Source organism: Boleophthalmus pectinirostris, unplaced genomic scaffold (assembly GCF_026225935.1).
Source record: "Boleophthalmus pectinirostris isolate CB_2022bp ecotype Guang Dong unplaced genomic scaffold, ASM2622593v1 HiC_scaffold_18, whole genome shotgun sequence".
In the NCBI taxonomy this organism is placed as follows: domain Eukaryota; kingdom Metazoa; phylum Chordata; class Actinopteri; order Gobiiformes; family Gobiidae; genus Boleophthalmus; species Boleophthalmus pectinirostris.
Window position 1 is genome coordinate 44900112 of NW_026571133.1, and position 27856 is coordinate 44927967.

The 27856-nt window shown below is 41.8% G+C and overlaps 1 protein-coding gene across 1 annotated transcript; it reads right to left on the minus strand.

Annotated features, from left to right (window-relative positions):
* On the minus strand, positions 1-23541 carry LOC110159932 (beta-1,4 N-acetylgalactosaminyltransferase 2-like). Its single transcript, XM_055153222.1, has 13 exons — positions 23364-23541; positions 20534-20553; positions 19925-20052; positions 18613-18744; positions 17555-17661; positions 14250-14287; positions 11885-11948; positions 10597-10710; positions 10339-10425; positions 4452-4633; positions 4127-4270; positions 2112-2340; positions 1-191 (listed from the first exon to the last, which is right to left on the minus strand). The coding sequence occupies exons 1-13, from the start codon at positions 23539-23541 to the stop codon at positions 1-3; spliced, it is 1614 nt and encodes a 537-aa protein (XP_055009197.1).
* Between the last annotated feature and the right edge of the window lie 4315 nt (positions 23542-27856).

Here is a 27856-nt window from a genome sequence, read left to right on the forward strand (position 1 = left end):
TCACCAGCGCATTATACACTTGAGGTTGTGCTTAAAGTAGTACAGGTGATATTTGAACAACATGTCTCCGTCTCTGTTGGGGTGTCTGTATTTGCCGTAGTTTGGGTCAGTTTGGGAGCGAGACTGGTGTTTGATCTTCAAGCCTGGACATGAGGCCACCATCAGAGAACCCAGACCATCCATGAAGAACTCTGAGGAGACACACACACACACACGCACACACACACACACACACACACACACACACACACACACACACACACACACACACACACACACACACACACACACACACACACACACACACACACACACATTAGCAGTCAAAAGTCTGAACAGAGCCTCTCATTCAGTGCTTTTTGTCTTTATGATTACTACATTTTACATACACACATAAGACATCAAATATATGATGCAGGATATATGACATTATGTAACAAATAAGCACATATATTTTAGATTTTAAATTCAGATTCATCAAAGTATCCACCATTTGCTTTGTCGACAGCTGCCTTCCCTCAATGAGCTGAGATGAATTCTCCTGAAATGGTTTTCACTTCACCACGTAAAACAAGTTTGGGGTTATTTTGAGTTTTTGTTTTGTTTTGATGCTTTCAGTCAGAATCTACAGTGTAAATTAGGGTGACCAGACGTCCCTGTTTACCCGGGACAGTCCCAGTTTTGAGCCTGTGTCCTCTGTCCCAGCAGATTTATACAAAACCACTGATTTGTCACAGTTTTATACAAGAAATGTAATGTATATTCTATATTTTACATTCAGGTTGCTCCAAGTATCCACCCTTTGCTTTGTCAACAGCTGCAAACCCTTCTCTCCATGAGCTTCAAGATAAAGTCCCTGAAGTGGTTTTCACTGGATATCCTGCCATAAGGATCTTAAAGAAACATGATGTAACTTTCTGGAGGTGGCACATCACGAGCATGATTCCGTGGAAATAGAAAGTTCAAACCGTACTTCAGAGCATAAATAAGTTTTATACCATACTGAGGAATTGTATTACCAAAGGGACAATATTTCCATGGAAACAAGCAGGAGAAAGCCCCCCTCCAGGCCACATAAGAGTCAGGTTTGTGGAGATGCAAGCCCACTCACAGTACGGACGCATGTTTTTCTATTATTTTAATAAAATAAAATAAAAAAGTCATCTGTTATGGCATATATTTATGGTATATATTTATGGCATATATTTATGGAATATACTCTGTTATGGTATAGGTTTATGATATATATTTATGGTATATAGTTTGTTATGGTATTATGGTATATATTTATGGTATATGTTTATGGTGTATATTTATGGTATATGTTTATGGTATATATTTATTGTATATAGTCTGTTATGGTATATATTTATGGTATATGTTTATGGTATATAGTTTTTTATGGTATATTTTTATGGTATATATTTATGGTATATGTTCATGGTATATAGTCTGTTATGGTATATGTTTATGGTATATGTTTATGGTATATATTTATGGTATATGTTTATGGTATATAGTCTGTTATGGTATATGTTTATGGTATATATTTATTGTATATAGTCTGTTATGGTATATATTTATGGTATATGTTTATGGTATATATTTATGGTATATGTTCATGGTATATAGTTTTTTATGGTATATGTTTATGGTATATATTTATGGTATATGTTCATGGTATATAGTCTGTTATGGTATATGTTTATGGTATATATTTATGGTATATGTTTATGGTATATAGTTTTTTATGGTATATGTTTATGGTATATATTTATGGTATATGTTCATGGTATATAGTTTTTTATGGTATATGTTTATGGTATATATTTATGGTATATGTTTATGGTATATCGTTTTTTATGGTATATGTTTATGGTATATAGTCTTTTATGGTATATGTTCATGGTATATAGTTTTTTATGGTATATGTTTATGGTATATATTTATGGTATATGTTTATGGTATATAGTCTGTTATGGTATATGTTTATGGTATATAGTCTGTTATGGTATATGTTTATGTTTATGGTATATAGTCTGTTATGGTATATGTTTATGGTATATAGTCTAAGTGTTATGGAGACAGATGGTGCTCAGCCTGACTCTCACCTGGGTGGGCCACTCGCTTGAGCACTGGGTCGAATCGCACTTTCTGGGCCGAGTCTGTGCGAGCCAGGAAGAAGTTGACCACTCCACTGACCAGAGAGCATTGTGGGTAACCAGGAAGTGGCTGCAGGACCTTATTCAAGCGCGCCGAGAGACAGCCGCCCTCCATCTCGTCCCCCTCTTCATAATCCAGGACAAAGGGGAAACGGTTCCCATCCACTGAGCCCCCGAGCTGGAGGGAAGAAGCAAAAATAACTAACAGCTTCAAGACTTTAAGAATAACAAACTACTTTTAGAGTCAGTAGTTTCTGTATTTGTGTATAGACTGAGGACTGGGTGATGTGCTGACGTCTGGGGGTGTTGGTTACCACATGCACTGCAGGGTTCTGTACAAGCTGGAAGCGCTGAGTGTGGACTGGGACACACCCACATGAAGGGCATTACAGTCACTCTGAGCTGATGAAAGAGTGTATAGTCTTCTAAAGGCCGGAGAGACTTGTTTTTCTGTGTGAAGTGTTGATTTTGACTTCTTTGTGGGAAACAGGCAGCAGATGAGACATACAATACTAATAATAACTTTTTTTATGTAGCTCTTTTCTTAACCCTTCCAGACCTAAGGGCAATTTTAGAACATTTGTCCTCGCCTGGATTTTTTTTCTTAATTTTGTTATTAAAACTCCCCCTTTTACCCCCTAATGAAGTGTTATACATCCTTTTTTCAGAACAACCTGTTATTTTACAATCTGCTGCTGTAGCTGTATTATATAACTCTAATAAAAGCTACAGGACCAGAAATACAACATAAAACTCACACCCTTTTATACAAAACACACATGAAACATGTGTACACAAGTTTTGGACATAAAAATGTTTAATTTGGGGTCTTAGCTATAAAAGTGCAAAATATCAAGTCTGTAAGTAAACAAAAAAAAAATCTCCTTATTGCCTCAAAACAAAAACAAAAAAGTGTAATGGCCCCATGACTTTCCTGGTGTCAGGTCCAGGACACAGAGCCACATCATGTCCTGCATTTTCATGGGGTTTATTAGATTTGGATTTGGACATTTGGACTGAAATAAACCTGAAAATAAAAATAGCAAGTGATGCACAATTACGCAGACCAAGATGCGTAATTTTCCATTTATTTGAGAAATATCTACACTTAGAGCAGCTTTTTCAATTGTTACGAACACAGACGCTCAGAGCAGTCGACCATTTTGACTCACTAGACTCTTTGGCAAAGTTTGGCCCAATCAAAATGGATGGAGCGTATGAGTTTGGCGGAAAACAAAGTTGGTTTTCTCTTCGTCATCATGCAGCGTGTGGCATAGGATAGTGTTGGAAATATGCCCAAGAAAGCTCACTGTATGTGTATGTTTTCATTTAGATTTAAAAGTGTGGAGTCAGCTGCTCTTAATTCCTCATTCTACATCCACAGGTGTCATAGCACACAGTCATACCCTCCCAGTCTTTACTGTGTCACTGATATACTCTCATGAATACCCAGTGTGGGAGGGTCCTTTTGCTCTCGATCTCTGTCTCCTCTTCTTATACGAAAATAAACCACACAGACAAAGCAAGCACCCACCCTGCCTAGTATAGAAGTATGAGTGTTGATGGCAGCAGGAAGGGCTGTCACTACAGACGGTGGAGTGAGTGAATGATCACATCAGGTTTTGTTTAGTATTCAAATCTGTCAGCACACTTTGACAAACCTGATGTCCAAGTCCAGCTCGCTTTATGTCCCTATCACTAATCTGTCAGAAAAAACACACTGCTGCTGCTGTCTCAGACCTGCTTATCTTGTCTTTTCTTTCTCCATGTCACAGTGGCGTGTCACTGTGGTGTTTTCATATTATATTCCTTCAGCACCCGTCTCAAGTCTCATTCTTATATAAATGTATTCTCCACAAAGCACACACATCAAGAAAAGAACATCACCTCAGTTCATTTGCAATTTGCAATATTAATAGCAAAAACAATAAGAAAACATTTTGCATGTGTGCATACAAACGTACCACGTCAAGCTGCGGAACCGCCTCCATGATTTCTACCATCTTCTCGATCTTTGTTTCTGAGCTGAACACAAAGTCGTCATCAACCCACAGGAAGTATTTGGTGGTGACCTGAGAAATGGCCAAGTTTCTGCCAGCAAACCAACCCTGGTAAGACACAGTGTTCACTTCATCACAATGTCCTCACAAACACATTAAAACCACGCTGTATACTGTATACAACCAGTATGCTATTTTTTAAATATATAATATAATAATATAGAAAATGTGTGTCCATGTGTTTGACTGGTAGAGTCTGTTCCACATGTGTCCAGTATCGTGCTGTTACCTGAGCTGGGGGCATGATGTACTGCTGGATGTTGTCTCCAGTGATCTTCTCAGGCTCCAGGCTGTCATCAGCTATGACCACTGTCACTGTGGGGTAGAAGCTCCGGATGCTGCTTAGGAGAACTTTGAGTTTGTTGTAGCGTAGGAAGGTCTTGACGGTGATGGTGACTTGAGAACTGATGTCTGCGAGACAGAAGAACAGCAAACATGATCCTTTTGTGAGGATTAGTGAAGTTTAGATTTGTTTTATGTGAATAGTGATAGGAAAACCCCAGCATTTACAGAGATACAGTATATCAGGGGAAAATGTCTGGAAAAGCCTACGTACTATCAAATAGGCTCCAGCCTATTTAAGCTGTGCCTGTTGGTTTGAGGTTAGTGCACACTCAGCAGGATCAACAGAGTGCATTATATTCTGTTTACATTTTACAACTAAATATTGTGTAAAATATGTTCAAATTTGTGAAATTCAAATAAAAATGTGCCATTGAAGAGTTTGAGCAAGATTATTGTTCAAAATGTAAAAGAAAAATATGTGTACAGAAACAAGCATTTTTAAATTAGAATTGGAGACTGACATAACAATAATAATGCACTGAATGTATGCTTTTCATTGCATCATTTATTCACTATACATAGTAAAGTGAAGATCACTACACCACATATGTACATAGGTACAGTTGGTGTGTTGCCCAAGGACTTGCGGGGATCAAACCAACACCTTTCTGATAGGCAAAAAATCCCTCTAACCTCTGAGCTACTGCAGCAGTCTGTCTGCAGTTTGTTCCTATAGTTACAACACACTGTGTATGGCATTTATTAACAGATATAGAAGAGTCATTACCAGCTGTTGGACAAATTACATGTTTATGCATCAAGTAGTAGTAGTAGTAGTAGTAGTAGTAGTAGTAGTAGTAGTAGAAGTAGAAGTAGAAAAGTTCTCATAATACAGATTTTGAAACCACAATGATAATAAAGAATGGACTATAAGTTCCTACACAAAACTACTTTCTTTAAAGGGCCCATGTTAGGCTATTTTCTGATTCATGTTATAATGTTTCCTCATCAAAAACATACCTGGAGTTTTGGTTTGTTTCTTTCATTCATTCATTTCCTTCATTTAACACACAAACCCTGCATAATATTAGTACTTCTCTCAAACTGAAAACAAACAGATGTCATGTGGCAATATTTTTATCTTCAGAGATGTAGATAATAATTCAGGATTAGACCTGCGTGACCTGTTTTTTTGTTGTTGTTTTTTTAGTTTTTTGGGCACAAAACTTGTTAAAAGTTAATACTGTTTTTTTTTTTGTTTTTTCTTAGTTTAGGTTATTTTCTGTATATATTTTAGTCCGTTTACCTTTTACATTCCTGTTAATTAAACATTACTTAATTTATTCCATTTTCCACCTTTGTTTTTTTTGTGACTTCCCTGGCCCCAACAAACTGGGTCATAACAGCACGGCATTTCTAGTCGAGGGTCCGTCACCTGCTCGTCTCCATGGAAATGTTATTGTGCTGTCTAGAATGTTCCACAGACGGAGACAAGGAAGTTGAAGCACTATGCTACATTACAATTCAGATCTGTGAAGAGTCGCCCTTTTTCACACAAGGAATTACTGTATTTATGAGCAATAGAAACATGTGTAATGAATGAATGCTAGTATATGTTTAATCTTATACCATGGAACATTACAGACAAAGCAATAACATCTCCACAGAGACCCTCCACCAGAAAATCCCCACAAACATAATAATCCCCACAGATGTAAGCATTTCAACCCTAATACAATGTTTATTAGTGAATTAAGAACAAATGACCAATTAAAATATATTAAAGACCATTATTATTACTGCTAAAAAACATTTACATGCTTTATTTGCACAAACCTACGAATAAACAGACTGAGAGCAAATATCATTTGAATATCAATGATTTATTTAAAATGTCTTGATAAATAAATGAACAATCAATAAATCAACAAAACAGTAAATGTCAGTAAATCAGTTAATCAATCAATAAAAAGCTCTGCTAAGTAATATTTTCCTGCAATAGGCAAACAATTTTCCTTTTGAACAATTAGTTTTGCCAAATACAGAAAAACCTGTTAATGCAAAACAAAATCCAAAGAGCACCAAAAAGATGCTTAAAAAATGTTAATAGACTATTATCACGCTGATACGTAGTACTTCTGCATTCAGTGTCTTTGTGCACGCCTACTTCCGGTGAATTGTCACTCTGTTGATTGAACTCATGATGGACGAACTGAAGTTGTTTACATAGACTACATCCCTTATAAATTTACTGAAAATATCCTTTTCCGACGTACATCGTCTCATTGATCAACGTTCAATCACAGCCCGCTCCAAAGTGGACAACGGACACAGTTTATTTTTTGAAAATTTCACCTACGACTATGAAGGTGAGTGTTATTAGCTAACATAACTTTACAGTTGCCGATCTGACAAACCATCACTCCGATATTGACGTGTTATTGTCAGAGTAGCGGCATTTCTATTTTTTATCAAACGTCCCTGCACTCCGACATTTCTTTATCCTTTGGTCGGAGTGGCAGAATCCTATTGTTGAAGGCACCACTGTGCGTAAAGGTCCTGGTTCTGCGAGTGCAGCAGAGCAGCGCGGCTACAAGGGACAGATGCATAAGAATTTGGAACTTTATGAATGAAGAGGTGACGGGGCGTTACCTGACACTGCAGGTGGAAGCGCGCGGTGACGCGCATTTGGCTCAAGGTGCAGTGATACGGCCACGCAGAGAAACTACGAAAAACTGAATTGTGTCAGTGTGACAGTTTGGACATTTTTGTGAATGGACAGGAGCAGGAGACATTCATTACCTGTCGCCAAAGACCAGGGCGCATGAGAATGCCCTGTGAAGCTCAGCGTGTGGCGAGAGAGAAGCGGTGCCGGGCTCTCAGTCAGATAGAGACACTAAAAAGATCAATGATTTAGGAATCTGGATATTTTCATGAATAAGGGCTAAAATATTAGAATTATAGCTGGTCATAGAGGACAGAGCGGCTTACACAGGGACCCAGAAATGCGTCAGTCCCTTATAAACCCATAAAAGTTTATAAAGAGGCGGCTGCAGCGCTCATTCTCCTCGTGCGCGCACTTAAAGTTTTGGACTTTTACGCACTCATTAACCTGGCATCTGCCACCAGAGCAGCGTGCGTAAAGCTCTGCGCGCTCTAATGGCACAGAGCTCGCCAAATACCCTCCAATACGGGATGGCGGTTCTCTCGCTCTTTCTCGCTCGTTCAAGATTAGTCCTGGTTTAGTCCTGGTTCATCGGTGTCGGAATGGGGGCATGTCAGGGTGGAGGGTTGTCGAAATGACAGTATGTCGGAGCGGGGGTCTGTCAGAGTGACGCTATGTAGGGACAGGGGTTGCCTATGCTTTAGAACAGGAGGGTTAGCTTATGCTAATGTCAGTTTGGTGTATGGATATAAGGCGTTTACCCAACATACCCAAAAAAAGCAAGAGTATTCATTTTGAAATGAGGTTAAGTAAATTCACCCATGTTATTTGTATTCTGAGAGGAAGAACGTTCGCCTCTCAGTTTCAGCCAGCTAACGTCGGCATACGAGTGCTAGCATGTAAAGGAGAAAAAAGTCCGCTTCAACCAGGCTTTCTCGGTGCTTTGAGAGACGTTTCGGACTTCAATGGACTTCACGATGCTATGAGAAAATAAAAAAGATAGAGCGAGAACACCTGTTTGAAGCGGACTTTTTGCTCCTTTTTTGTTACATTTGTCCTGCTCCCGCTGTGGGCTTTAACTGGTCCCAGTAACTTCTTTTGCCCATTATAAAGCTATTACAAAGTATTTACAAAGAATATACATTGATCGTGTTGATTAATTCATAATTTGAAAAGAGTAGTGACATCTAGCCGTCGTTTGAGCCATTGTTGTTGTTGCACTGGAAGTGGAAGTGCACAAATTCGACAAACCCCGCCCACAAAACCCGGAAGCGTGATAATGGCCCATTGACTAAACTAACTAAAGTGTCTTACTGCCCCCTAGAGGCTGAACTGCGATTCGCACGACTAAAGATCTTCCTCATCCTGGACCTTGAACACCTTGAACTGGATGAGGCAGTTACATTTCTCCAGAAAGTCCTGGCCGCTGAAAGCCTGCGGTAGACACCAGAGCGAGGAGAGGAGTTGGAACTCTCTTCCTCCTCAGTGATGTCACTCACCACCTCCTCTGGACTGTTCCAGGGAGGTGACACATCCTGCGCTTGGCTCACAGGGCCTTCAGGACTATCATGGAGATCTGGAGATGATGCTCCCCCGACTCCATAGTGACTCTATAAAACCTCAGAGATCGAACTTGGGGAAGGTGCGTCGCTTGTCTGGCTCTCAGGGTCTTCAGTGATCTCTGATGCAAAAATGCACTTGATCCGGTGGTCAACTTCTGTCCAGTAGTTCTCCTCCTGGACCTCCTCTGAGTGGTCCTTCTCCTGGATGTCTTCACCAACTTCATCAGGCTCCAAACACTCACAGTCCCTGGATATGTACCTTGTGTCCTGTGAGCTGGATCTATTTTGTTGTGAAGGCATCTCCTGGACCTCCTTGTTGATGTTATTGGACAAGTCCTCAGGGACCTCTGCTGTGGTGGGATATGGAGGGTCTCTGGAGGCGTTTCTCGTAACTTGGGCCATAAGGACTCTGGCCAACTTTCCATAATCAGTATGGTTTTTGTTAAAGTCATGCTGCAGAGCTTCACTTGTAGTAATTCTTTTGGAGAAATCCACATGCAGGAGTCTTCTTACAAGGTTTAGAAACTCCATCCTATCCATAAATTCAGGGAATACAATTTTTGCGGGTGTGATCAAATCGCCTTGCCTTCCAGTGGGCCTGCACAATCATAGGCTTCCACTATTGTGTGGGTTTCATAATCGTCCCGTGTTGTAAAGGTCCATCCTTAATCCCTCTTGGAATAATAGCTGCTGCTGTATTTTCCTCTCTCTAGCAGCTCGTCTGATGGAGATCCTAGAACACTAATAATGGTCCTGGGGTTGTTGTATGCAGAGTAGCCAGAGAAAGGAGGTTTGCCAAGGTATAGAAGCACCAGGAGGATGCCCAGGGACCACATGTCCAGGGCCTGGGTCAGAGGCAGTCCCAGACTGACCTCTGGAGCCTGAAAATAAAGGTTCTGATGTGTGGACCCCATCTTCAGCTCCGACTGCAAGTGTGTCACTCCGAAATCAATCAGCTTGACTTTTAATGGGTGATTTTTGCAAATGACCAGCATCACGTTGTCCAACTTCAGATCAGTGTAGACAATGTCGAGCTCTCTAAGAGCCTTAAAGGCCACCAGAAACTGCTGATCTCACTCAGAAGTAAACTCTTCTGGCACTGGATCCAAAAGTCGTATAAGCTGCAGTCCAGCATCTCAAACACCACACATCAGACATGTGTCATCATTGCAAACAAATGTGTCCAAGAATTTTACAATGTGGCACATGTCATGCTGGAGCATTGCCATTTCTCTCTGAAGAGAGTACTGGCCCTCGTTCTTAAGGACTTTCACTGCCACAGGTTTGGCTGTTGTGTGCTTCAGACAGTGCAGAACCTGTCCAAAAGAGCCTTCACCGTGCACCTGTAGGACACAGTAGTCCAGCAGGTATGTCTCCAGACATTTTGTGCTTGTTCTACGACTTTGTGTTATGCGGGCGTTCTCGACCGATCACTCTGTGCAAATGACTGTTTAACCTGCGCCGTCGCGTCCTTACTTATATGGACATGAGTGATATCACAGACGTTACCATGATGTCGGTACATGTGCTGTTTTGCCAATGGTCAATTTCAGATTCTAGAACGTGAATATTTTATACTCCCACCGAGCTTTATGTGGACTTACCTGTTCCCATGTCGAACAGCACTGGCAGCTGAGGCTGGCGGATCACTATAGGAAACATGGCTTCATGGTTTTCAAAGGAAAAGGAGGCTGAAACAGAGAAAACAAAACAAAACATGACTACAGTCCATTTCATGACAACTCTCTTCGGGTGCATCTTCACTGGATCATTATATGTTTACAGCAAACCCTGCATATTTAGACTCTTTAAAGTGAAAACCCTCAGATGTGCATGTGTGTAGGACCGTGTTAGGGACCTACCCAGATCAGCAGTGTGGACGTGGTAGACAGTGCTTTGGTAGGACACTGTGGCCAGGACAGTGTTGAGGGCCAACATGCTGCTGGACTCTACAGTGAGATTGGCCGTTCCGTTACCTGTGTTTAACATCACATAAACATGTTTTAGTTTGTTCAATTATAGTAAAGTCATCTTGTTTGGTGCAATAGTGAATGTGTTAAGAAGCAACACTACAGGCAAAACTAACTTTTCTATTTTTAATTTTTTGGTCAGTTTGGTCTTTGGCTATATCTTCCATGGGGAAACAAAAAGATTGTCCTCTCTGCACCTAAAGATGTTTTAATATTTAATCCACCTGCCTCCATAGAGTTCTATAAGACATTGTAATTTCAAGGGACATTCTAACTTCTTGGGTTCTTCTTTTAAAGACAATACAGTAAAAATCTGGTTGGCATGTTTCGGCTGCTGCATCTTTAGAACTGTCCCTGGTGTTGGTGATGATGTGTCGTATATCAGCTGTTGTTACTTCCTGTGGGCGTGGTCAGCTGTTGTTACTTCCTGTAAGCATGGTCAGCTGTTGTTACTTCCTGTAGGCGTGGTCAGCTGTTGTTATGTCCTGTGGGTGTGGTCAACTGCTGTTACTTCCTGTAGGCGTGGTCAGCTGTTGTTACTTCCTGTAGGCGCGGTCAGCTGTTGTTACTTCCTGTAGGTGCGGTCAGCTGTTGTTACTTCCTGTAGGCGCGGTCAGCTGTTGTTACTTCTTGTGGGCCTGGTCAGCTGTTGTTATTTCCAGTAGGCGTGGTTAGCTGTTGTTACTTCCTGTAGGCGTGGTCAGCTGTTGTTACATCCTGTAGGCGTGGTCATCTGTTGTTACATCCTGTAGGCGTGGTCATCTGTTGTTACTTCCTGTGGGCGTGGTCAGCTGTTGTTATTTCCAATAGGCGTGGTCAGGTGTTGTTACATCCTGTGGGCGTGGTCAGCCTGATGGACCTGCAGGTCACTCAGACTGACCACGCCTCTGTGAATTTGAGTTTGACACTCCTGCAGTACAGTTCTTCTGTAGTCCTGGTTTAGTCTTTGTCTCGTCCTCCTGGTTTAGTCCTGGTTTAGTCCTTCGGTAGTCCTGGTTTAGCCCTGCTTCCGTCTTGATGTAGTCCCTCTGTAGTCCTGGTTAAACCCTGCTTAAGACTTGATGTAGTCCTGGTTTAGTCCTTCTGTAGTCCTGGTTTGTAGCTCATACCTGGACATCAAAACATCCAACATCCCTCAGACTGAACTTTATACGGAAGGAGAGGAGCTGTTCATACTCACCGCTAACAGTCACCTCTGGGATGTCTGTTACACTGATGATGCCTCGGCTCACACTCACAGTCACCTGCCCACAACAATGCAACAGGACGGGCATGCTCAGAAGGGGTCGTGACAACACGGTTCAGTCCTCACTTTTAGATATTGTGCTCAAAATACATGACCGGTTCAATTTGTCAATTCAGTGTGTTTTATCTTTATGTTCAGTATTTTTACATGTTCTATACATACACTGAAATCCTCAAAGTATCCACCCTTTGCTTTGTTAACAGTGCTGCAAACTCTTATCCCTCTCTTAGTGAACTTCTAGATGGAGTCTCTGAAATGGTTTTCACTTCACCTCTCTGAGGGTTCATTAGTGGAATATCAAAAGTGATCTAAAGAGTTCTAAAATCCAAAAAAAATTTGGAGATATTTTGAGTGTATTTTGACGTATTACATCCCACATGTGTCATTCATAGTTTTAATGCCTTCACTAAGAATTTTAAATAATCATGGACATAAACAAGAAAACATACATGAAAAACTGCATTCAAACTTTTGACTAGAAGTGTATATTTTTATGGGAGACCTACAGTGCTTGTGTCTGCTCTAAGATACAGTATATTCTGTGACACACGTGGATCATTAAGTTATAATTTGCTATTTTTTTTTAGCAAGTCCACTGACTTCCAGAATACTGTGATGTACAGTGGGAGCTGAAGTCGCTATAACACTTTGACACTTTGTTGTCATGACGTGGGTTCCTCCTATGGAGAGCTGCACATCACACTAGTGAGCAACTCATGCTTTTTTCATTTGTACCAAAATGGCTACTCGACACTGCCGAATCCTATGTGCATCACCGATTAAGAAAATAAAACTGGAGAACATAGAAAGTACATCACAGTGGGTGTACCCGTGGAGGACGGGGGTCGAGTGGAGCAATGACATCTTGACTACAGGAGAATAAAAAAATGCTCAAACAGACCATACATCTATCACACTAAGGGGCCGTCCACACAACAATATTTTTTGGTCAGAATGGAGAAGTTTGTATTCGTTTTGGCCTTTTGTCCACACGGAGACGGCGTTTCGGGAGTTTTTTGAGAACGGGTTCCAGAGTGGAGAAATTTGAGAACGCCAGCATTGCGTTGTTGTGTGAACAAGCAAACCGCAGCTTTTGGAAAATGATGATGTCACGATCCTGTCATCGCCAAGGTCCTCTGATACAGCGAAGTCCACAGCCCTCGAACTAACCTCCACTGACCACAAGAGCGTTGCCAAAATGGGACAGGTGTAGCCTACAGAGCCGCTCCCATCACCCAGCAACTGAGACACACTGTTAATGCCAATACGAACAACACACACCACAGATTATGCACACGAATCAATAACAAACACTACGGTTACACTGAAACGAATCCACGTATCACTGTATCAGAAATGATCTACATCCCAATACGTCATTTTTGGGTCCGCAAGTCTTCCCTATCCACACAACTTTGAGCATATTTGTTTAAGTTTTACATAAACAAAACTTAAAACCACATGGCTCATTTGCATAAACTAAACAAAACAGCTCAGTATTGTGAGCTGATGCTGTTCAGCATCTGTCAGACTAAAGGACACGACTCAGTGGAATATGTGGGTTCTTTGTGTGACAGAGGGTTGTTTTGCTAATGCCAAATGCCATTGCTAATTGCCAAAGATTGTGCACGAGCAATTAAACTGTTGCATTTTGAGACCAAGTTATTCTAATAATTCTCATCCAAATCTTATGGCTAAAAACGAAAAAAAAAAACAAAACGCATGTTTAACTTTAACTCAAAACAAAACAGCTATATTTCTGGGATACATCTAAAATCGGCTAAATTACCTTAAAGTTTAAAACACGGTGATGAGATATGCAATATTAAATATTATTATCATTGGTAACAGCGCCACATACAGGTGTGGCAGATGTATTACATCATTTTCACTCAGTGCTTCCTTGTTGTGTGGATGGGAATATTTACTGAACGGGCACGTGTGTGGATGCAAATTTTTTTCAACCCGCAAAGAAAAAAATCCAGGAGCGTTGTCATGTGGACGTAGCCTAAGTACCACTCTGAGTGTGTGAGTGAGAAGTGACACCTGGTTAAAAGCTCTTGCACAATATGTGTGCTTCAAGATCTTTGAGCGGTAACTCTGAAAAGAACCATATGTAAGATTTTGACTTCAGATTTCATAAACATGACTGAACTCTGTCCCCAGACTTTTCCAGTCCTACAACTTTTACTGACAACTGTCACAACCGGCCCTGTGATTGTGCCATAGACCTTCTTCTTGTCCCAGGCTCTGGCTTTATCTGCAGTATTCTATACAAACCAACCCCACCCAGACTTACCTTATAGTAGCTTTGCTCTCCTGCATACAGTGCTAAACCTGCAATAAAAACAAACACATTCTAAACATCTGGCATAGCTTAAAAACATCATGTTCATATATTTAAGCACATAAAACATGCACAGTATTTGGACATCCAGGAAGATTTGCTGGTCATTACTATAAAATATGATTGTAGTTTTTAATACTATTGCTGTTTTGAATTGATCCTGATTTTAGTTGAAAATTACACAAATTATGATTTCTTTCCAAAATATGAAATGCAAAGCAGATTATTTTGAGCTCTTCTCTGTTATTGCAGCATGGGGTGGGTCAGTAATTAGCAATTGTTTTTCGATTTCTCCAGTGTCTTTAACAGAATCCAGCCCTTTCATGTGAGAAGCTGTTCAGGATGGGTGTAAGCTCCTCCATTGTCTCCTGGATTTGTGACTACCTGTCAGGCAGGCCTCAGTACGTGCCACAGGGAGCACCCTGTCTGATACTGTGGTCAATGTAGGAGTCCCCCACGGTTTAGTCCTGTCTCTGCTTCTGTTCACTCTATACACCTCTGATTTCCAGTACAGCTCCGAGTCTTGCCTCCTGCAGAAGTTCTCTGGTGACTCTGTGGTGGTACAGTGTATAATGGACAGGAGCTGGAGGGGACACTGGACAGGACACTGATTGCAAACTTTGTGGAGTGATCACAGACAAACCATCTGCTCCTGAATGTTGACAAGACCAAAGAACTGAGGACTGACTTCAGGAGAAAGAGGACACCAGTGGAGCCTGTCACCATCCAGGGCCATGATGTGGAAATAGAGGACTGCTACAAGAACCTTGGCATCCAGGTGAATGACAGGATGGACTGGAGGGACAACAGTAATACTGTGTACAAGAAGAGCTTGAGGAGACTCTACTTCCTGAGAAAGCTCAAGTCTTTCAATGTGTGCTGCAAGTTACTGGAGATCTTCTCCAAGTCTGTGGGGCCAGCGTCCTGGACTTTTCTGTGTTCTGCTGGAGGAGCAGCTCCAGGAAAAGGGACATTGGGTGGATCGACAAACTGATCTGTAAAACTGCTCATGTGATCGTCTGTGAGCTGGAGACATTTATCACAGTGAGGGACACGAGGACACTGGACAAACTGCTCTTCATCATGGACACTCCTGCTCCCCCACTGCACCAGACTATAGAGGGACAGATAATACTCCCTACAACTGTACAACAACTCACCCACTGCACCAGATAACACCGGACCGGATAAGAAGAAGAAACTGGGTGGATGGATATTATAAATATATATATGTTATATATAGGCTATATAGTATTGTAACGAATGCCAGAAACAGTCATTTTAGTCACTATTGGCTGAACTATATCAGAGCACAATGCACAACCTGATCACACCCAGCCCCAACAACACAACACACCGCTCACACACAGCCCCAACAACACAACACACCGCTCACATACAGCCCCAACAACACAACACACCGCTCACATACAGCCCCAACAACACAACACACCGCTCACATACAGCCCCAACAACACAACACACCGCTCACATACAGCCCCAACAACACAACACACCGCTCACACACAGCCCCAACAACACAAAACACCCCCAACAATGTCAGCAAAACTACAATAAGAGGCTATGATCATAACAGCAACACACAGCATCAGCACCGCTCCTACAGCACACAGCAGAACACCAGAGCAGCTCCGTCACACCCACGAGCTCATTTATGTACTATTTAACTATTAACACTAGAACACTATTGAACTATTAACAAGATAACACTATGTAACTATTAACACTAGAACACTATTTACCTGTGAGGCTCCATCCTCAGATTTGCCCCAAATAAAAACAAGCCTCTTCTCTTCTCCAGAGACTGAAGCAGAGTGTTTCCTCTTGCCACTGTCCTGTTGGTTCTGTCTCCAAAAGTGTTTTACTGTCCAATAGGAAGACATGAAACTGGTCCAAGTCCCAGTCCAGTAAGGTCAGTGACACGCGGTCTAGGAGCCGAGTGCACGAGCTGGTTGTAAAACTAATCTTAATCTCACTTAAATCGGAAACTGACACCAGTCCATATTAGCACTAGGGCACCAGGTGGACTTAAACCCTCTGCGCTATGCCCAGGACAAACCTTTACACCCAGAAATGAGCTGGTAAAGGTGGACAGAGCAGTGAGGGAGTGCGCCAGGTCCCGGCGGTGGGTCTGAGTCAGTGTGTCCTCTGCTCTGGGTCCCTCCTCTCGCTTTAGGTGAAAGTCGCCACCACAAGCAACAGTGTGAATCAGAATAAGAGCTGTAGGATTTCGCCGCAGCAGATGCACTCATTCCAACTTAATGCTTCTTTTCTTGCTTGGCAGAAGGGTTCCGCTGAAGAGAAGACATATTACTCCCTAAAAACTGTTTCTCAGACGCACTTTGACTTGAAGTTGAACTCTCCATAACTGTACAGCACACAGCTCTGTTGTTCTCCGTTCATTAGCCTGTAGTAGTAACATGGTGCCAGTGGAGAGTTGGGGCTGGGCGGGACTGCACGCTGAATCACAATAAGTCAGGTAGTTCATACCAAAATTTAGAGCAGAAATGTTTGAACAGAATGAGCCCAAAAAATCAAATATAATACTGAACAAAAAACTGTCCAAATACTGTGCACATTTGATGTGCTTAACAATGCTACGGTGACAATCTGATGAACACAGCTTACAGATGGTCTGATGTGGACATTGAGCAGAGAGTTGAAACATCATCCAAAAAACCACCTCCTCACCAAATTTCATGCTACAGTATTTGGATGAACGTGTACAAAATGATCGACTGATGAAAAGTCTAAAGCACGTAAAATACACCGAACTATGCCAGAGAGTTAAACATCAATCATGTTTCTTATGTTTCAGGTGGTTCTCCTCTACTGCTCATGATTCTCTCGTCCTCTCCTTCTTTGTTCACACTGCCTGTGCCTCTCATGAACCCTGCTGTTTGCTCCTGTCACTCTACTCCTGCCACCCTTCTCCTGCCACTCTTTTCCTCTACCACAAAGGATATCTGTGTGCACGACCACAAAGCAGTTTTATTCAGTGTTGTTTTGACTCCGTATTGTTTTAAGCACATCTCCTCATTTGTTCTTAAGTTTTCTCGAGCCTTGTTTTAGTGCAGAGGGCTGATCTTTTGATCAAATCTTTACTTGTGTCCTTATCTCTGTGGCACCTTAAAGAGAGAAAACCTGACAAAGTTTCTCAGCCCTGCCTGGCAGAATAAACCCACTAATTGTGTGTTTTCTGTCAGCAGTCACTGACCTGGTGGGTCTGGAGTTACCTGGTATTGTGCGCCTCTTCAGTGGGGGGACACTCACTCCTTGGATGGGATACTGCAGAGGAGAGTTGGGCCGAGCCAGCAGCACTCTGGACATTGCACTTGAGCTCCTGTAGGGGGCATACATGGAGAATATATAACATCCTCTCAACTCTTAACAGTCCAAAATATGGTGTCCATAAAGTTTTAAATTAACAAGTTAAAATGAACTATGTATACCAAGGGTGTCAAACATACGGCCCAGGGACCGGATCTGGCCCTCCAAGACCTTTAATCTGGCCCTTGGCTGATTTTCTACTAAAATATTTTAATTATATTTTAAAACCTGAAGACAGAATTAGCAATTTTTCGCACACCATTCACAGTCAAAACCTCTAATGTGACATGCAACTAGAAATAATAGATTTACAGTTACTACCTTTGTGAGCAGGTTTTCTCAAAAATGAACATTAATAGAACAAAGCTGTGCTCAAAGCTAAACACACAACACACAAGCACCTGAATGAGATTCTGAAGACAGCAGCTACTCAGGACATGGTGATGATATTGATGCACTTGTGCAGGCTAAAAGATGCCAAGTTTCATGAGCAAAATGAAAGCATGATTAAATTTTATGAAATGCATCCAAGTTCATGTTAAAACATTGTGTTGAAATTGCATTTTTCTTAAAGTTTCGGGTTGTTCATAATATTATAATATTTTGTAAAAGAAAGAATTCATCAATTAAAAATACTGACACAAATATTTGAACTTATTGTTATTTTTGGCCCATGAGTTTTCTGATCCGGCCCCTGGACCAAAATGAGTTTGAAACCCCTGATGTATACAATCACAAGTTAACCCTGTTTGCCAGAGCCTTAACCTGCAGACAGAGGACACATCCACGTTTCTCATTCTCAGTTTATGGACAGGCCACACCTCATGTGAAAGCTCAGAACCTTTAGGTAGTGACGATTCACACCAGAGAGAGTCTTTAAGAATTGCTTAAATTCCTGCTGCTTGTTGAAATGTTAACAGCAATAAGTAAAGATGAGGGTAGTGCTGACAGGCAGCAGTCTTGCCTGTTCTTGTGCTTCTCATACTCTTGTTTCCTTCGCTCAAACACTTGGTCCAGTTGATCCTTTGGAAATTTCTCTTTCAGTTGGACTGAGCCAGCCGGACACTGGCAGGGGCCCGGGGCCACAGGAGCCAACCTGGAACAGAAAGAACATGAGAAAAGCAGCTCCACTAAACACTGTCAGTGAGTCCAGGAGTCAGTCCCCCCATTCTCTTCACTATAACTGCACACGATCCCCAAAGCCATCATTTCAGTTTCCTCTTCCAGCAGGATTTCTCTGACCTCCTCTGTGCTCCATGACACTCTCACCTGCTTCTCCTCCTCTGTCCTCCTCTGTCTTCCTCTGCTTTCCTCTCTCCTCCTACTGCTCCTCTAACCTCCTTTGCTCTCCTCTGTCCTTGTCTGCTCTGCTCTGTCCTCCTCTGTCCTCCTCTTGCTCCTCTGTCCTTCTCCTGCTTCTCTGTCCTCCTCCTCTTACCTCCTCCTTTGCTCTCCTCTGTCCTCCTCTGTCCTCCTCCTGCTCCTCTGTCCTCCTCCTGCTCCTCTGTCCTCCTCTGCTCTCCTTTGTTCTCTTCTGCTCTTCTGCTCTTCTCTGACCTCCTCTGTCCTCCTCTGCTCTCCTGTCCTCCTCTGTCCTCCTCCTGCTCCTCTGTCCTCCTCTGCTCTCCTGTCCTCCTCTGTCCTCCTCCTGCTCCTCTGTCCTCCGCCTGCTCCTCTGCCCTCCTCTGCTCTCCTCTGCCCTCCTCCTTTGCTCTCCTCTGCTCTCCTCTGTCCTCCTCTGCCCTCCTGTCCTCTTCTGCTCTCCTCTGTCCTCCTCCTGCTCCTCTGCCCTCCTTTGCTCTCCTGTCCTTCTCTGTCCTCCTCTGCTCTCCTCTTACTGCTCCTCTGACCTCCTCCTTTGTTCTCCTCTGTCCTCCTCTGCTCTTCTCTGCTCTTCTCTGTTCTCCTCTGACCTCCTCTGTCCTACTCCTGCTCCTCTGACCTCCTCTGACCTCCTCCTCTGTCCTCCTCTGCTCTCCTCTGTCCTCCTCTGACCTCCTCCTTTGCTCTCCTCTGCTCTCCTCTGTCCTCCTCTGACCTCCTCCTTTGCTCTCCTCTGCTCTCCTCTGTCCTCCTCTGACCTCGTCTGCTCTCCTCCTGCTCCTCTGTCCTCCTCTTACTCCTCTGCTCTCCTGTCCTCCTCTTGCTCCTCTTACCTGCTTCTGATCTTTCTACCTTCTCCTGCAACTCTGACCTGCTCCTCTTCCCCCTGTGATCTCCTCCAGATAAACTGAATTACCATTAAATATAGTTATAAGTTATATGTAAGTCATCACCAGGGCTTGAGTGAGCTGCCGGCCTCTCTTATGTCAGGGTTAGCCGGGATCCAGGATCGATAACTGAACACCAGGGCTAAGCAGAAGCCGGTGAGGAGGACCAGTATCTTCAGTGAGGAGGTGTTCATCTGTGGAGCACATACACAGTGTTTGTGTGTATGGACAGCGCCTTGTCAAAGTACTACCCCCCTTAAACCTTTTGACCTTTTGCCACATTTCAGGCTTCAAACATAAAGATATAAAATTGGAATTGTTTGTGAAGAATCAACACCAAGTGGAACACAATCATGAAGTGGAACAAAATGTGCTGCTTTTCTTCAGCAGGCACAGGGAAGATAATTAGAGTTAATGGGAAGGTGGATGGAGCCAAATACAGGGCCATTTTGGAAGGAAACCTGTTGGAGTCTGTAAAAGACCTGAGAACTGGAACAGAGGTTTACCTTCCAGCAAGACAATGATCCTAAACCTAAAGCAAAATCTACAATGGAATAGTCCGAAACTAAACATATCCAGGTGTTAGAATGGCCAAGTCAAAGTCCAGATCTGATTCCAATTGAGAATCTGTGGAAAGATCTGAAAACTGCTGTTCACAAACACCCTCCATCTAACCTGACAGAGCTTGAGCTGTTCTGCAAAGAAGAATGGGCAAAAATGTCAATCTCTAGATGTGCAAAACTGATACAGACAAGAGACCTGCAGCTGTAATCGCAGCAAAAGGCCGTTCTACAAAGTAGGGCCCGACCGATATGGATTTTGTTGTGGCCGATGTGATACTGATAAAATGGGGGTTGGAGCTGCCAATAGCCGATATAATCGCCAATATATTTAGTGATGTAAAAATTCACAGTAAATCTTGAATTGTTCAAAAAAACTTAGGTTTGGCTGTAGTACATTTTAAATTGGGTTTATTTAGGCAACATTTATTGTTATTCTGCCTCTTTACGTCATATTTACAGACAGTAGGTCAGACTAATGGCATTTTTGTTTCACATTCTAGCAGTTAGTGATGGGGATTCCAGTTCTTTTTAGAGAACCGGCTCTTTTGGCTCGACTCACTAAAAGTAGCTGGCTCTTTCGGCTCCCAAGCGGCTCTTCAGATTGTTTTGTTGCAAGCAGGACTAAACCAGAACTGAACCAGGACTGAGTGTTGGGACTTGGTCTCTATCTCTCTCCCTCTCTCGAGCCCAAGATTAGTCCTGGTTTATTTTATGCTGAATTACAGCCAAACATGCACGTTTTTTCTCTCCTATGCACATGCAGATTTCTGAAAGTTTCGTTTTGAGCCGCTGCCGCTGTCAAACTCCCACGAGTCTGCACGTGACGTAAAGAGAAAAAAAGTGAGAGAAAGAGAAAACACGGCTCCCAATAAGGATCAGGCTCCCGTCGTTTGCTTCAAAGAGCCGGTTCTAAGAGCCGCTTTGTTCACGACCGACTCATCACTACTAGCTACTAAAGAAACTACCACTGTTAGCCTTTAGCCGTAAATGCGATAATTAATTATATGCATAAATGTGGATCATTCACACGTCTATTCACAGATCATTTACATATCAGTGCAGGTCCAGTAACAAATATACGACCAATGTAGTCACTTTACAATAGACCAACAGAAAACAGCCTGTTTATGTGTGAGAGACACAGCAACTAATCACTAACCAATGAGAAAGAACCAAAACTAGCTCAGATTCGACATATTTCCAACACTCAGCCTCACACAGGCTCCTCCCACATCACAAGTCTGCACTAATAAATGTCCTTTTAATCCAGACTCAAACCGATTGTCCGTAAAAAGAAAATAATCTCAGTGTTGCACATGGATCTATGTCTGTGGGTGTAAACAAACACACGTGAGTGACGTGAGTGACGTGTGTTCAGGGACAGTACGGACACACACACAGACAAATGACTCCGCAGATAAATACTGATGTGGAGCCACATATTAGAACATTTATCTGTCTGTAAATTGGATTAAATGAACATATCATAGAGAGTCTAATCTTTATAACGAGGTATAACATGCCCACGTGACAGTAGCGTAGTTGCGCGGTGCAAGTCTGGCGCTGGGCCCCTCCCTCCAGCCTACGCCATCTCGACCCATCCCTGTGCGACAAACATATATTCACTTTGCATAGGATCTAACTCTACAGCTTAAGGAGCTGTAAAGTTAGATTAAGGGTTAGAGTTAGTTTCTCTAAACAGTATAGAGAAACTGAAGCACATAAATATCAATCAGTTAGTGCACTTAAGAAAAATGTGCAGTTTTTTAAGCTTTGTGTATTTTGACGGTGATCTGTACGCAGAGTCGGTGTCAGAGCACATCTACTGGAGGGGCGTGGGTCACCAGCAGGGGGGGCACTACCATTTGAGAAATATTTTAACACGGTGGAGTCATACACAGCAGAAATGCTATCAAACATGTTTTTCTTTAACAGTATTAGGCTAATTATGTGTTATTATTATTATCATTATTATATTAAAATTATTATTATTAGCTGCAATAGTTGTTGAGGCTGTGTGGTAGACGATACACACACAAGACAATAATAAAAGGCTCAGGTTTAGTAAAAAACAATAAGGCCTGACATATGAATAAAAAGGCCACACGTTTTTGTAAAGGTTAGGGTTATTAAAATAGAATAAAATCAAGAAATGCATCATATAACAGCCATGACTGGATGATAATCAAACAATGTACAAATGAAAAAAGTTCTCACAACACTATAGTGAACTATTCATTTGAGTGTAGCAGAAATTTAACTTACACAGGTGAGTTTACACAACATCTCTGAACAACACATTAATTCCACTGAACACAGACATTTTCATGACAGACTATATCACACGAGGGGCAGAGTTTCACTGTGTCTATTGCAGATGTACTTTTTATACTTGGTGAAACACCAAGTGTAAAAAGTGAAAATATTCACCCTCTTCCTAGTCAATACTTTGTAGTAAAGCTCGACCGATATATTGGTGAAACACCAAGTGTAAAAAGTGCAATAAAACACAGAAAAACATGGAAAACACTGACAAGGATAAAAATCTCAAAGTAGGCATCTAAATTACTTTCATCAAAAACCTTCCTCCCTTCCTCACTCCTTCCTTCTATATTGGTGCAGTCCATGATCATGTTATTGATCTGGGGTGGCATGAAAATGTCAAAAGAAGACCTGATGTCATCTACATGTGTGACTGCCGAGCGTGTAGGCCCTGGCGCCTTCAGTATCATGTTGGCAGCCATGTGAAGCCGGGTGTCTTGAAGTGAAACACCATTGAATTTTTCCATCTTTTCTCAATCATACATTGTCCCCTCCTATGTCTCACTGCTCACCAGCTCACCTCTCATAAGTTGGTCCTTGGACCAGCTGCTGGCAGACTGGTCCTATGGCTGAGGTCCACTTGTGTTTGCTGGCTGCTCATGGTTGCTCCTGCTCCTGACTCTGTTGGCTGATCTTCACCCTCCTGTCTCCTTCCTCTTCAAACTCACTCTCTGACCCTGAATTTTCACAAATTTGTTCTTCATTCTCAGTGACATCTTCCTCAGCTGCACCAGCAAAACCCTTTGTCTCTTCTAGAATCAGTTCCATCGCAGTCTGAACTGAGAATTTCTTCACCATCATGATCAGTTGTGATTGGGATTCTCACTGACAGATGTTTATGGGAACCCTAGATTCATTCATTTATTCATTCAGAGGGTGAGATGTGGGTGCAGATAGTGTTGGGTGCACACACAACACACACACACACCACATACAAAACACACACACCACACAACACATACACAACACACACACACACAGGCCCAAAGAGGAGAAAGGGGAAATGAGGAGCTATGATTTTCATACTTTCAGTAGCTCCGGGTCCAGTGGACCCGAAGACCCTGTATGTAATATAAGTGTGAAGGAGTTGGAATCAAGGGGGGGTCAATAATTTTTTTTTTTTCTGATTCATGTTCCTCACTCAAAATGAGCCAAGGCCAAATAATCTCAGGCTGAAAAAATAATTCTTTGTATAATTTTTCTGAAGTTAAAAACTGAAAACAGGCCCCACAGACCCGAAGACCTTACAAGGGTTAACTATTAACACTATAACACTATTTAACTAAAACTATAACACTTTACATTTGTGAGGCTCCATGTTAAAATTTGCCGCAAACTAATGAAAACAAGCCTCTACCTTCTCAGAGACTGAAGCAAAGTGTTTCTTCTATCCACTGTCCCACTGGTTCTGTCTCCAAAAGTCTGTTGTCCAGTATGAAAAGACTGGTCCAAATCCTGTTCCAGTCAGGTCCATGACGCGAGGTCGGGGAGCTGAGTGCACAAGCTGGTTGTAAAATTAGTCTTAATCCCATTTCCCACTTCAATCTGAAAGTTACAGCCAGTCCATATCAGCACCAGGACACCAGGTAGAATTATGCCTCTGCGCGCAACGCTCGGGTCAAACCTTTACACCCAGAAACAAGCGGGCAAAGGCGAATAGAGCAACGAGCGGCTGCCCCAATCCCGGCAGTGACTGTCCCGGGTCCCGGCGGCGGGTCTGTCAGTGTGTCGCTCTTTGGCTCTCTCCTCACCATTTCCTGTGTGGAAGTTTAGGATTAAAGTAGCAGCTGCCGCTAATCGTGAAGCAGCTACGAGTTGATGCAGCAGGTTGACGTGACGTGACGTGAGTGACAGGACAGTTGTCCAATCACACTCCACTAAATAAACAGAGACTGTGATGTCATTGGTCTGGGCGCTAAAGTTTGTGCCCTCAGCCTGAAGTGAAATGCGCAAATCAAAATAATTTTAAAATGGGGGGGGGGGCGCTGACACCGTCACCGCCGAATGCTACGCGTCTGCCACGTGAAATATCGGCCCATATCAGCAATAATAATAATAATATCGGCCAACCAATATATCGGTGGAGCTCTACTACAAAGTATTGACTAGGAAGAGGGTGAATATTTTCACAAGCCCTACTTTTCAGTTTTATTTTAAAAAAAGTTTAAAATATCGAACCACACCACACTTTTGTTTCCTGGGAGCCACAGAGAGCTAGAATTGGTTTCAGTAAAAACTATGACACGCTGAATGTGATGTAAAACAAAAGAGGCTGGATCCAGTATGTGTTTATGTTATGGGTTTAATGTAACTGGGATCACAGGGACAACGTGCATATATGGACAAAGAGCAGGAATATATTAAAACCAGAAACAAAAGCAATAGCGGTCAACAAAAATTACGGCTACACAGCCGACCTCTCTCCTCCGCCCTGGCCAAGGTGAGCGCGCCCTTTATGCCCTTTCCACACCCGCACACACACACACACACACACACACACACACACACACACACACACACACACACACACACACACACACTCACGTGACCCCCCCCCAAAAAAATAAATATATATACTCATTTATAATGCAGTTTGTATGAAAAGTGGTGTTATTCAATTGTTATCGACTAAATATTTATGTCCACCCAGCCCAAGTCTGCTTGCTTATCCATAAAAGTCACGCACACTGTTGTCCACATAAAGCTTCTGTCACTTTAGACTCACTCACAGTGGGAAGAGGAAGCACAGCTTTTACTCAAGTAAGAGTACTGTTACTTCAATAAAATATTACTCAAGAAGGACTAAGAGTGTGCTGGCAGAAAAGTACTCTAAAAAGTAGTATTTATATAAAAAGTTACTCAAGTAGCCTAAATGTAACTGAGTAGTTCCCCCTCTGGTTCTAAATGCCATTTTCTCCTATAGGAACTTACAAATGGCCCTTTAAAGTAGCACCAAACATTACAATCTTGTACAAAACAAGAGCAACAAGATTTGTTGATAACAATTTCTAAGTTTGCAGTTTTAGCTCAAAAAAAAAGAGGAAACATTTTTATTTTAATTTTCCCTGTGCATCTCTGTTGTACCAAACATGTCAACAAAATTAAACCAGACATTCAAACCTGTGTCAAACCATTTTTTACATTTATAATTATTGCTAAAGTGTATTGAAGAGCGTCTCTTACCTTGTGTGTGCCAGAGCAGCGCTGTATTGTTCTGCCACAGGTCTAACAGGTCTCCTCCCAGTGTATTTGAAAAAAAAAAAAAAAACCAACAGTGTGGCAACTTAACCACTGTTCCTTGTTCAAAATGTGTGTAATGTGTGTACAATGTGAGTGTTCAGGACAATTTGTGTTTTTTGATTTTTAAACTGCCATAAAATCATCAAGCATTTATATTTTTCTTTTCTTTTTTTTTTTCTTTTTTTTGTGAAGAGGTTCTCTTCAAAATGACATATTGGGAATATAAAATATATTACATTTTCAGATCCCCCCTTTTATTAAAAGCCTACAAATGTTTTTTCCTTTTATTTTATGTTTGCTTTTGCCACATACAATTATGTAAAATGTAAGATGATTTACATATCATTTTCATATTCACACTTAACATCCACTGATAGGCCAGTCACACTGGTCATAGTGTCACACTGATCATAGTGTGACTGGCCAATCAGTTAAAAAAAAAATGCCTATAATGGAATTATCACATTTTTTTTCAAATTGTCAATAGGTGGTAATAGGTGGTACATTGCAAAAACTGGCACCTAAAGGGTTAATAAATTATGGTAATTTATATCCCCAATATTTCATTTTGAAGAGAACCCCTTCACCAAAAAAAAAAAAAAATCTTTAAAAAATATTAACGTTTAACATATAAACTGGCTTTATCAAATCTAGATTAGTCTCTGATAACATTCGACGCCTTCTCCATATCATAGAATCATCCTGCCAATCTACAAATCAAAACACCATTCTATCACTTGATGCTGAGAAGGCATTTGACCGGCTGGAATGGGACTATCTGTGGGATGTGCTGCAGCATATGGGTTTTTCGTCTGGTTTTATTAATATGATTAGAACCTTATAAACTAATCCCACTGCACTTGTGTTAACGGGTAATGTGTGTTCATCCAGGTTCACTGTGTCTCATTCTTCACGCCAGGGCTGCCCCCTATTGCCACTTTTATTTTGTTTATCTTTGGAACCTATTGCGCAATTAGTAAGACAATCAGGAAAAATGGCGCCTATCACAATCCATGATACAGCCCATTATATCTCCCTGTATGCGGATGATATTTTAATAGGCAAGGCAAGGCAAGGCAAGTTTATTTGTACAGCACAATTCGTACACAAAGTAATTCAAAGTGCTTTACAGAATAAGAAATACATTAAAATCATAATAAAAACAAATAAAAACATAAATAATCATGAAGATTAAAATTAAAAAAGAGAGACATAAATTGGAGAGAAGAGTGCGGAATGAAAACCTTTCAGTTTTATGCACAGTTAAACAGAAATGTTTTGAGTCTGGATTTAAACAGCGTCACAGAAGAGTCTGTCTCACATGTTCAGACTGTTCCAGGTTTTAGCTGCATGAACCTGAAACTCTGACTCCCCTTGTTTAGTCGTGACTCTGGACACCAGCAGGAGGCCGGTCCCTGAGGTCCTCAGAGTGTGAGATGTTCATATGACACTAACATGTCACAGATGGACTTTGGTGCTCGGCCATGGAGACACTTGTACAAGCAGAGCTGTTTTAAAGTCTATTCTCTGAGCCACAGGAGCCAGAGCAGAGACCTGAGCACAGGACTTATGTGCTCGTACTTCCTAGTTCGAGTAAGGACCCGAGCTGCAGCGTTCTGGATGTTCTGCAGCGTCTCACAGCTCGTTTGGAGAGACCAGTGAGCAGAACATTACAGTATCTAACCTACTGGAGACAAACGCATGGATAAGTTTCTCCAAGTCTGCTTTAGACAGTAAACCTTTGATTTTTGCTATGTTTTTTAGATGGTAAAAGGCTGCGGATGTTATTGATTTGATGTGGCTGTTAAAGTTCAAGTCTGAGTCCATTATTACCCCTAGATTTCTTGCCTGATTTGAAGGTTTTAGAGAGAGA

Coding starts and splice junctions, on each gene's coding strand:
- LOC110159932 (XM_055153222.1), bottom strand. CDS start 23,541: ATGGTGAAGAAATTCTCAGTTCAGACTGCGATGGAACTGATTCTAGAA. Junction 17,662..18,612: donor TATGAGAAGCACAAGAACAG/GCAAGACTGCTG, acceptor TGCCCCCTACAG/GAGCTCAAGTGCAATGTCCA. Junction 4,634..10,338: donor GCTGTTCGACATGGGAACAG/GTAAGTCCACAT, acceptor TCTGTCTCGCAG/ACATCAGTTCTCAAGTCACC.